This window comes from Tenrec ecaudatus, chromosome 18, assembly GCF_050624435.1.
Source record: "Tenrec ecaudatus isolate mTenEca1 chromosome 18, mTenEca1.hap1, whole genome shotgun sequence".
Classification (NCBI taxonomy): domain Eukaryota; kingdom Metazoa; phylum Chordata; class Mammalia; order Afrosoricida; family Tenrecidae; genus Tenrec; species Tenrec ecaudatus.
The window spans coordinates 22,635,432-22,647,501 of record NC_134547.1 but is presented as its reverse complement, the minus strand read 5'-3'; the positions used below and the strand labels follow the sequence as shown (position 1 = coordinate 22,647,501).

The 12,070-nt window shown below is 45.3% G+C and overlaps 1 protein-coding gene across 1 annotated transcript in view; it reads left to right on the top strand.

The window, feature by feature from the left end:
- The first annotated feature begins 231 nt into the window (after positions 1-231).
- The window catches only part of LOC142432067 (uncharacterized), a 45,264-nt gene continuing 33,425 nt past the window's right edge, over positions 232-12,070 (top strand). The window contains exons 1-2 of the mRNA XM_075537142.1: positions 232-534; positions 2,434-2,480. Of these exons, the coding sequence (XP_075393257.1) occupies positions 2,472-2,480 (9 nt within the window). The 5' untranslated portion in view covers positions 232-534; positions 2,434-2,471. The remainder of the gene's footprint in view (positions 535-2,433; positions 2,481-12,070) is intronic.

Sequence of the window (12,070 nt, the reverse complement as noted above, 5' to 3'; positions counted from 1 at the left end):
CTGCTGAGAGTGTCCAAACTACCTGTCTGCTGCCAACACTGCGCCCCCCACCCCGTCCCGAAATGCACGTGCCAAAGACTTCTGCCTAGGACTGGGGGGCGAATTTCCAACCCAAGCGAGCACCCTTTAATTCCTTCGGGGTGGCATAACGTGCAGGGATGAGTGGCTCAGGGTCAGACGCCACGTTCTGTGCGTGACTCGGCAGCGCGTCCAGTCCCCATTTCGCTACACTATGGGCCTTAGCGGCCGTGGGCCTTGACCCGCGCTCTGGAGCGAGGGCCGAGCTGGATGGCCCTCGGAGCCTCGGAAGGTCTGGGCTGCAGCCCGCCGGCGCCTTTCCCGGCTCTGGACTGCTCGCGCACCGCTCAGCGGCCCCCTTTGAGCCCTCAGGCTGGAGGCTCACCTCGGCCCTCCGGGGCGCACTAGGCGACGGGGCACTGGGCAGCCCGGGGTGCGGACGCGAGCCCCGGCCGGACGGCCCCGCCCGCGGACTACATTTCCCATCGGCCCCCGCGGCCGGCGGGGCCGGCTGGGGTGAGTTGGCGGGAGTTTGGAGGCGAATTCATCGGGGTCCCAGGCGCGCAGCGAAGTAGATCCGGTCGAGCCCCACCGCCGAGGCGCCTGAAGTAGACGGTGACGTGCCGCACTGTTTGTGGGCCTGCCCTTCGGGACAGACCGAGGGCCAGAGTGCGCTAAATTTAAAAAGTGAGAAGGAGGCGCGTTAGGACGCTGCGGTCGGGTGAGGAGGGGGCTGTTAGGGCGGGTCCGCGGCAGGGGGGTAGGTGCGGGCGCTGCGCTCTCGGGGTACACCGCGGTGTGGGGACACGTCGGGCGGCCGCGAGCTGCCCCGAGCGCGTGTGGTTCGGGACTGGCCTCGCTCGGGAGACCGCTGGGCGGCGGGGAGGGCGCGTCGGAGGTCAAATGTGTCGCCGCTCCGTGCCCTACGGCGCCGAGCGACCCCGGGGACCCAGCCCGCGCGCAGCGTCTGCCGCCCGGCGACCCCTGGCCATCGACCCTGGTCCTTTTGTGACAACTCCAGTGGCCACGTCGCCAACTCCGTGTTTGGGGGGAGACCTGAGAACGGAGTGAGCGTTTTTCGTGCGCTCTGGATCCGAGCGGGTCAGACGGACCACGCTGGCAAGGTGGCAAGTTCAAAACTCACCTGCTGGGTGCGTGTTCTATGGGAGAAAGAGGCGGTCTGCTCCCCTTAAGAGTCACAGTCCAGGAAACTCAGTACTGTGTCGCCCCGAGTCAAGTAGCTCTTCCTGCAGCCGAGCCAACTCTTCTGCATTCCTTTGCACTTTACGGAAAGAAAAAAAATTCCTGGCGACGCCTGGAGGGTGGGGGAATGTGGGGTGGGAAGGGGGGACCGATGGCAAGAATCTACGTATAACCTCCTCCCTGGGGGGTGGGGGGGAGACGTCGGACAGTGTAACGTTTGACAAAATAATAATTTATGAATTATGAAGGGTTCATGAGGGAGGGGGAAAATGAGGAGCCGATATTAAGGGCTCAAGTAGAAGGTAAACGTTTTGAGACTGTTGATGGCAACAAATGTATAAGTGTGCTTGACACAATGGATGTAATATATGGATTGTGATGAGAGTTGTACAAGCCCCCAATAAAATGATTTTTAAAAAGATAAAACAATTCCAAAAAACAAACTGGCTGCCACTGAGTCGATTCCTACTCATGGCGATCCTGTCCGTAGAAAGGACAGGACAGACTGCCCCTGTGGATTTCTGACACCGTGACTGCAGGAGTGGAACGCCCCAGCCTTCTCCCGGAGGGGCCGGAGGAGTTGAATTGCTGCACAATGAATAATATTCCCCCTGAGGGGTGGTTTCTGGAGTTTGGGGCTCCTACTGTTTTCGATCTTTAACCTCTAAGCTGCTGGAGATTAAGGACCTTAAAGGTGCCCCCATGGAGCCCTGGTGGTGGAGTGGTTACGCGTTGCGCTGCGATCTGCATGGCCAGCAGTTCAAAACCACCAGCAGCTCCGCGGGAGAGAGACTGAGCTTTCTACTCCTGTAAACTGTACCTGTCTCAGGGGTCGTCAGGCGTCAGCGTTGACTCAATGCCATCGCCGGGAGTTTTTGAGAAACATGACCCCAGTCTAAAGACAGGCGTGTGGGACACTGACCAGTTGGGTCTATTTAGAGCTGTGTCTTGGGTGTCTCAGTCTCAGTAAGATGCTGGACATGGAATGGACCCAAGTCAGTCTCCTAAGGAGGAGGCTACAGAGTGGGAGCTTCCCCCGGGATGCCCATTTGGCATCGTAAGTTTCCTGCCACTGTGCAGCTGGAAATGACCTAGTTGCCGCCGGCGTAGGGATTTATTCTGATTTACTCTGACCCCTTTAGGACTCCAGAAAGAGGTTGATTGATATCTGATATCTTATGGTTTTTAAAACTTTTTTTTTTCTTTTCTAAGAGCCCAGAGGAAGAGACAGCTGCAGGGCATTGGCAATCATGGTGGAGGTAAGTTTAATTTGGCACTTTCTTCTTAAAAAGGACTTGTTGATTTTCAGGGCAGAGGAACACCTGTTAATAGTGTTACAGCAAAGAAAATAATAAGCAACAGTACTAAAGAATGAATATACCAGGAAATTGTTAAAGTGTATTTATTTGCTAATACTATCTAGGGATTTGTAGAACATTTTGAAAGATTCTGCCTAGGGAATTTGCTTATATAAGTGATTCAGCCGTAAAACCGGCTCCAGGCTATCTGGTTTGCATACATTGTTTCATGTGATCTGCATTTTCTATTTCCCTGTATTTTGTTCACGTCCAGAGCAGTCTTGATGATGTTTAATTGAAGATAGTTACCCAGTCTTGGTGAAGAATGGGTTCAGGTTACTTGCTTCAGTTTTCCTTAATTTCTTTGACATTCCCTCCTCAGTCAAATGAAGTCATCTGTTGGTGTAAATCGCCTCAAATGAAGTTATCTGTTTGTTTAAATCGCCGCTAACCCCCACCTTCTCTCTTCAACTCTAGATAGTTTTCCCAACACAGAAATAACCCTATGGTTCCTTTCAGTGATTCAAGTAATATAACATTCCTACCAGCATTTTTTTTTTTACTGTATTAAGAAAGGTACTAAGAAGGTATTTTACCCTTGTCACACCATCCAGAAATAATGTTTTCATATCATTTTCAAATTATAATTATGGGTATGATTTTGTTTCCAGAGTAGAACCTTGCTAATAGTGGAAGCAATTAACTTCTTAAATATGTACTTTGTGCCTACACACACACACACCACACACCACCCCCCCCCACCTCTTTGAAATCAGGATTAGTTATAAAATTCCTGGCAAATTATAGCTTAATTTGCAGCATTTTTTCCCCTTTCCTTTGTCAGTGGCAGCTCAGAATCAATGAAATTAGTATTCTGAATTGAGCGAGACGGAATTAGATTCTGAGTAGTTGTGACACTTACCCCCAAATCATACACTTTATAAATGAGAGAATGAGGATTTATCCATTGTCAACTCATTTCCTATGCCTAGTTGTCAGAGTGTTGTCTTCGGTGGGTTTCTTTTAAATGAAAGCTTATAGGATAACCATACTTTCGCTTTGTCACTTATGAATTGTGTGAGAAATATTTTTTCATGACTTATTTTTCACAGTTCAGTGTTTTAAAATATATCAGATCAACTCATTTATCAAAATTTCTCCCCTCTTCCTCATGCCATAATGCCGTCCCTTACCACAAAAATTAAGAAGTATTTTTTAAAGAACTTTTTGTCCAAACAATTTAATTTTTAATGTATCTGATGTGAGGTATTACTATGTTAACTGTCATATTCCTGGTTTGGGCTTTGATTATGTTTCCTATGACTTTGAATAAATTTGAGATAATGTTTAATCTGTTTTCTAAAAGGTTCACAGAGCAGTTTAGGTTCCCATGCAACAATTTCTACACAAATTGGTCAGTCACATGGGTTATATTCTTCACAGTGATTTCTGTTCTGGTTTGTTCTGTGGAGCAATCAGTTTTTTGTTTTGTTTTGTTTTTAATCATTTTATTGGGGGCTCATACAACTCATCACAATCCATACATCCATTCATTGTGTCAAGCACATTTGCATATTTGTTGCCATCATCATTCTCAAAACATTTGCTTACTGCTTGAACCCTTGGGATCAGCTCCTCATTTCCCCCTCCCTCCGCCTCCCCCTCCCTCATGAACCCATGATAATTTATAAATTATTATTATTTTGTCCTATCTTACACTGTCTGACATCTCCCTTCACCTACTTTTATGTTGTCCATCCCCCAGGGAAGAGGTTATATGTAGATCCTGGTAATCTGTTCCCTCTTTCCACTCCACCTTCCCAGTATCGCCACTCTCACCACTGGTCCTGAAGGGATCATCTTGTCCTGGATTCCCTGTGTTTCCAGTTCCTATCTGTACCAGTGTACATTCTCTGGTCTAGCCAGATTTGTAAGGTAGAATTGGGATCATGATGGTGGGGGAGAGGAAGGACTTAAGAAACTAGAGGAAAGTCGTATATGCATTTTAAAATTTTTTCATTTTTAATCATTGTATTAGGGGCTTATACAACTCTTATCACAGTCCATACATACATCAATTGTGTCAAGCACATTTGTACATTCATTGCCCTCATCATTCTCAAAGCATTTGCTCTCCACTTAAGCCCCTGGTATCAGCTCCTCATTTTACCCCCTCCCTCGCCACTCATTGCGTATTTACTAGAAAGCACATTCTCTAGTGCCACACCAAGTTCTGGGGTAAAGTGGTGAGTGAAGGGCACTGTGTTAAGTCCTGCCAGGGATAGCTGCCATCAAGACCTTTCTGAGCTGGCCCTTCTTGTCAACGTCCCCAAAATCACTTAGCTGTACTAATCCCCCGCAACCCCTTGTCAGTCACCCCAGTTAGCTGTATGCTCATCCAACACAAGGGATGCGCTTAGTCTCACTTTCTGCTGGTGTAGGTTTGTTTCCTTGGTAAGCCCCATTTAATTTTGCTACACAAAACTTTCTCCATATCCTTAGCCTAGTAAGATGACCATTTCTAATCACAAGATTCTTCTATTTTTCATTAGTGTCAATGTAATCTGCTTAAAACTCTCAAGTCTTACTTACCATCAGTGAGAATAAGCCCCAGTGTCTCGTGAGCCACATCTTTCTCTAGTTCTTTCTCTCTCTCACTCTAGTCTCTATTCATGTTGAACGACTAGCCACGTCCTCAATGCACAGTGCTGTCGCCTCCTTTCATTGCACAAAGCACACAAAAGGGATGCTTCTCCTGGGTTCTGCTGGACCCCACTCATGAACCAGCCTATGCAAAGCCTGTTTCAGGGCATTAATAGGGGTTGGTGGCACTGAGTGACTACATTCCCCTCTGCTGTATTTTTAAAAATCATTTTATTGGGGGTTCATACAACTCTTATCATAATCCATCCATACATCCATTGTGTCAAGCACATTTGTACATTTGTTGCCCTCATCATTCTCAAAACATTTGCTTTCTACATGAGCTCTTGTTGTCAGCTCCTCATTTTTCCCCTTTCCCTGTTCTACCCTCCCTTATGAACCCTTGATAATTTATAAATTATTTTTTTATCATATCTTACACTGTCCGATGTTTCCCTTCACCCACTTTTCTGTTGTCCATCCCCCAGGGAGGAGGTTATATTTAGCTCCTTGTAATTGGTTCCCCCTTTCTAGCCCATCCTCCCTTCATCCTCCTGGTATCGCCACTTTTACCACTGGTCCTGAAGGGATCATCTGTCATGGATTCCCTGTGTTTCCATTTCCTATCTGTACCAGTGTACATCCTCTGGTCTAGCCAGATTTGTAAGGTAGAATTGGGATCATGATGATGGGGGGGGGGGAGGAAGCATTTAAGAACCAAAGGAAAGTTGTATCTTTCCCTGTTGTTACACTGCACTCTGACTAGCTCGTCTCCTCCCCGTAACTCTTCTGTAAGGGGATGTCCAATTGCCTACAGATAGGTCTTGGATCCCCAATCTGCATTCCCCCTCATTCACAGTGATACGATTTTTTGTTCCTTGATGCCTGATACCTGATCCCTTTGACAACTTGTGATCACACAGGCTGGTGTGCTTCTTCCATGTGGGTTTTGTTGCTTCTCAGCTAGATGGCTGCTTGTTTACCGTCAAGCCTTTAAGACCCCAGACACCATATCTTTTGATAACCTGGCACCATCAGCTTTCTTCACTACTTTTGCTTATGCACCCATTTGTCTTTAGCAACCATATTAGGAAGGTGAACACACAATGATATGATTTTTTTATTATTTGATGCCTGATATCTGATCCCTTCGATACCTCGTGATCACACAGGCTGGTGCCCCATCAGCTTTCTTCACCACATTTGCTTATGCACACATTTGTCTTCAGCGATCATGTCTGGAAGGTGAGCATCATGGATTGCCAGTTTAATAGAACAAAGTGTTCTTGCATTGAGGGAGTACTTGTGTCCCACTGCTGTATTTATCACTGAACTCTATAAAACTGCTTTAATTAAATATTGAGTAGTAGAAAATTATGAGGGCCTTCAAAAAGTTGGTGGAAAATGTGTTATCTGTTAGTTTTACCTTCTATCCACTTTTTTTGAAGCTCCTTACTATAAGGTTGAAAGAATGATTAAACACCAATGGTTAAAAAGTAGAGCATTAATCACTGTTAGAAACCCATGTGTGCTGTGATCACCTTAGCCTCATTGCCTTCTCTACCCTCAGAGGTAAACTATCTTTTAGGGTTGTTAGGATTAAGCCCTACTAACACAGTTTTTAAGTTCTTGGTTGTTAACCAAAAGGGTACCAGTTCAAATCCATCAGCTGCTCCATGGGAGAAAGATGTAGTGATCTGTTTCCATAGGATTATAGCCTTGGATACCTTCTGGGGCAGTTTTGCCCCGTCCCAAAGTATCAAAATGAGTTAGAATTGATTTGGATAGATGAGTTGTATTTGCTGTGTCAAAATACCACAAAATGAGTAACTTTAAAGAATAGAAATTTACTTTCTCACAGTGCTGACAACTAGAAGTGTGATTGTAAGGTGTCGGTAGGGCTTGACTCTAGCTCTGGCACCTGTAGGGAAAGCTCCTTCCTATCACCTTGAGTTTCTAATGGCCAGGAGTTTCATCATATGCCATGGCTTGTAGACGGAGCCTTCGATACTCTCTTTCCTGTGTCTGTCTTTTATATAATAGCACACTCAAACGTGATTAGGACTTGAATGGGTATGATTTAATTAGCTAAGAAAAACCCTGTTTTGCCACACAAGGTTACATTCACTTATATACAGAAGTTAGGGCTTCAGTTTCTATTTTGAAGGGATGCAGTTCAATCCATATCACTCCTCTCTCTGGCCACAGAGGAATTCATGCCATTCCCTTGTGCAAAATACATTCACCGCAGCCCAGCATCCCCTAAAGTCTTAACCCATTCCAGCATCATTTCTAAGTCCCAAATCTCATCTCCTGAATCATCTAAATCAGGTCTGGTGAGACTCTGAGTTTAGTCCAGTTTGGGATGAAATTCCTCTCTAGCTGTAATCTGCACCCAAAGCACAATGGTGAAACACGCATAGTAAGGTAGACATTTCCATTCCAAGAGGAGGAAATTAGAAAGTTAAAATTAAGATGTCATGATAAAATTAAGATGTCAGTATAATCAAGTTCACTGATTCAGTTTTCTGTTCCAATTCCATTTCTGACAATAGCTGCATGTGCAATTCTTCCTCTGATGCTGACGACCTGGGACAGGGCAGTTCTCACAGGTAGAGAGCGCAGTCCTTCATCCTGCCATGTGTGCCCCAGACTCTAGATGTCAGCTGGAAGCTCTGGGTTTCCAGTAGCACCTTCATGGCTGACCTGCTGGCTCCCATTGCTCTCTTGGTTGTGTTAGCAACTCACTAGAATGACTCACAGAACTTGGGGCAGCACCAGGCTTATCATTATTGTTTATTATAACAAAAAAGACTATAAATGAAGAAATGCATAGATTGAGATTGGGAGGCATTCCGGTATCCCAGAGGAAGCACTATTCTCCCACATGCACAGACGTCTATCACCAACCAGAGATTTTATAGTATGGTCTCCTTATAGAGACACGATTGAATCATTACATGTAATTGAATTCAACCTGCACTGGCCTCCTCCCCTAAGGAAGGGCTCGTGTTCTTTTGTTTTTGTTTTTCTCTAGTCTCACTAACCTCTATCTAAGTAAGGTTTGGAGTTAATTATTAAAGATACTTTAATCATTGTAAAAATTACAATGTTTAGAGGTTACTTCTTAGGAACCACAGACAAAAAGAGATCAAACTCTTTGGTCAGCATTAATTAGAAATCCCACACAAGGGGTACCAGGCAAGTCTGAAACTCTACAGGACAAATCTTGTTAGGTTTCAAGGCTTGAGAAGGATTTGTTATCCTCTGGGTTCATCTGGGCGTTGACTGTGGATAAAGGCCCTGCTTTCTGGATTCTGGGTGACGCACTACCCTTCTCTTCCAGCCCTGTTTTGTAGGTCCACTGGGACATTAACCCTGTTCCCTTGATTTTAGGCCATGGTCTTACTCTCCCTGACTATTGGAGCAATGACCTCACACTTGGTACTGAGTGACCCCCATTCTCCTTGGCCAACAGATCACCAGCTCTTTTCCTTCAATTTAGAGCATTGAACTTGGGGTATTGATCCCATTCTCTAGCCTCACAAAAATGGGAGTCTCATTCTTTGAAAGGTAAGCAGTGGTGGCCCCATCCTCTATACTCAGTCCTGCTAGTCTCTGAACTACTCCCAGGATCATCCTTGTTCGTGGCAGTCACTAGATACTCACCGTTAATTTGTGCCATTGTCCCATTTCCTGCCTGTTGAATTCCAAGAGTTGGACAAATTTCCTGTATTTCATCCTGTCTCAGCCAAAGGAAGAGCTTGGGCAAGATCTGGGAGGATCCCAAACAGGAAGCTGTCTGTTATCCTTTCCCTGCAGAATCAGCATGCTTCGGTCTCCTGGCACATTGCTATGGCAGATTGTCAACCAGAGAAGTTCACCTGAGACTTGGTATCCAGAGTTTTATTGGAACGTCTTTATATCAGCGTGGCTGATATAATCTTAGCTTGTGATAAAATGAGTTCCTTTATGAGGAGGTTTCAGAAAGTTCATGGAAAAAAATGGAACTTTCTTTTTGAAGGCTCCCTATTATGTGTCCCTTTGGATATGCATATAATAGTTCGAAAAATAATTGATGAATTGAAATTTTACTGTTGGCAAAGAATATTGCCAATATAACAGAGCTAGAAGAATGAACAAATTTAGATAATTCATGATGCTAGGTTACATGTCCTCCCTGTCCTAGAGGTCAGGCTGATTGATACTGTGTTGCTCTAAGCTCCATACATGGGATCACATGTTTGATCTCGTCTAGCCACCCCCACACTTTGTCTTCTCAACATAATCTACCCATGGACCCAACATGACTAACAAAGACATTTATGTAGGACAAATAACTTAATCTAGCCTTTGTGGTTTCTAAAAATCGCCCTTGGAGTAGACCAGAGTTAAGATACTCTTTTTTCTCAAAAAGTTAGACAAGTAGGGGCTACATAGAACCCACATCTAGCCAGCTAACTTCAGGAAGAGAAGGGGGCAGGATATAGTCAGATATTAATTGGATGATAGTAACTATGCATTAAGGCCTTAGTCGCACATAGACATGAGGTCCCTATAACCGGGAATCCCTGAACCTAGGAGTTTCCTCTTTCAGGGTTTCCTGGGTTTGGGGATAACATCTATGAATGGGAGGATATGGCACAGTCTTGGGGATAATGGACACCCTATTCCAGGAACTCTCCCAGACATTGCTGGTGCAGCTCTTCATTTGTAGTCTTTCTTATTATAATTAAAGCATAAGGTAGTATCAGGAAAAGGGGGAAACCCCACTGCCGTGGTATTGATTCCGACCCGATGGCCCTTTGAAACAGAGTAGAACTGCTCCTGTGCGTTTCTGAGGTCGTAAGTCTCCAGGGGCTTTAGGCCTTATCTTTCTCCTAACAAACAGTAAGAAGGCCAGTGTGTAACCCACTACAATACCAGCGCTCCTTTGGTTGAGCCATTATGGAGAGTTAATGAGACCACAGGGAGCAATGGGAATCAAACTTAGCTTTGGGTAGTTGGTGGTCAAAAGCAGTCTACACAAGCAGTTGATTAGTGAAGTCCTTGTCCTGGGAATGTGGGTGACGAAAAATCGTCCATGAAAACCAGAGTTTTTCCTAGTTTATGATCCAGCTCCCAGGGCTAGGAAGAGAGAGGTGAGCTGGCCTGTCTGTAGTGCTGGGTGTTGTACAGAATCCTAAGCCTAGAGCTCATCCTGGATTTGAATGACCTAACTTTGTGTGGTTAGGTTGAGAAAGGAAATATCACAGAAGTGGCTGGCAATGAGGATTTTAGAGATCTGGCAAGGTCAAACTTGGATCTAATTCCAGGAGGGAATTGATGAGGATAGGGATTTCCTACCTTGCCCCCTTAAAAAAAACAAAAAAAAACCAAAACGTTTTTAATTAGGGGCTCATACAACTCTTATCACAATCCATACATACATCAATTGTGTAAAGCCCATCTGTATATTCATTGCCCTCATCATTTTCAAAATATTTGCTCTCCACTTAAGCCCTTGGCATCAGGTCCTCTTTTGCCCCCCTCCATCCCTGCTCCCACCTCCCTCATGAGCCCTTGATAATTTATAAATTATTATTTTGTCATATCTTGCCCTATCCGACGTCTCCCTTCACCCCCTTTTCTGTTGTCCATCCCCCAGGGAGGAAGTCACCTGTAGATCCTTGTAATTGCTTCCCTCTTTCCAACCCACTCTCCCTCTACCCTCCCAGTATCACCACTCACACCCCTGGTCCTAAAGGTATCATCCGCCCTGGATTCCCTGTGTTTCCAGTTCCTATCTGCACCAGTGTACATCCTCTGGTCTATCCAGACTTGCAAGGTAGAATTCGGATCATGATAGTGGGAGTAGGTCGGGGGGGCGGGGGGGGGGAGGAAGCATTTAGGAACTAGAGGAAAGTTGTATTTTTTATTGGTGCTCTTTCACACCTTGACTGACTCATCTCCTCCCCTAGACCCCTCTGCAAGGGGATCTCCAGTGGCCGACGAATGGGCTTTTGGGTCTCCATTCTGCACTCCCCCACTCATTCTCTATAAGATATTTTTGTTCTGATGATGCCTTATAGCTGATCCCTTTGGCACCTCGTGATCACATAAGCTGGTGTGCTTCTCCATGTGGGCTTTGTTGCTTGGGAGCTAGATGACCACTTGTTTACCTTCAAGCCTTTAAGACCCCAGACGCTATACCTTTTGATAGCCGGGCACCATCAGTTTCCTTCGCCACATTTGCTTATGCACCCTTTTGTCTTCAGCTATCGTATCATGGAGATATGCACCCAATGATATGATTTTTTTGTTCTTTGATGCCTGATAACTGATCTCTTCGGCACCTCATGATCACACAGGCTGGTGTGTTCTTCCATGTGGGCTTTGTTGCTTCTGAATTAGATGACCGCTTGTTTACCTTCAAGTCTTTTTTAAAAAAATCATTTTATTGGGGGCTTGTGCAATTCTTGTCACAATCCATACTTACATCCATTGTGTCAAGAACATAGGTACTTTGTTGCCATCATCATTCTCAAAACATTTGCCTTCTGCTTGAGTCCTTAATATCTGCTGCTCATTTTCCCCCTCCCTCCCCACTCCCCCCTACCTCATGAACCCTTCATCATTCATAAATTATTATTATTTTGTCATATATTACACTGTCCGACGTCTCCCCACCACCACCAAAGCCTTCTCTGCTGTCTCTCCCCCAGGGAGGAGGCTATACGTAGATTCTTGTAATCAGTTCCCCCTTTTTACCCCACATTCTCTCTACCCTCCAGGCATCGCCACTCTCACCACTGGTCCTAGAGGAGTCATCTGTTCTGGATTCCCTATGTTTCAAGTTGCTATTTGTGCCTATGTTCATCCTCTGGTCTAGCCAGATTTGTAAGGTAGAATTGGGATCATGATAGTGG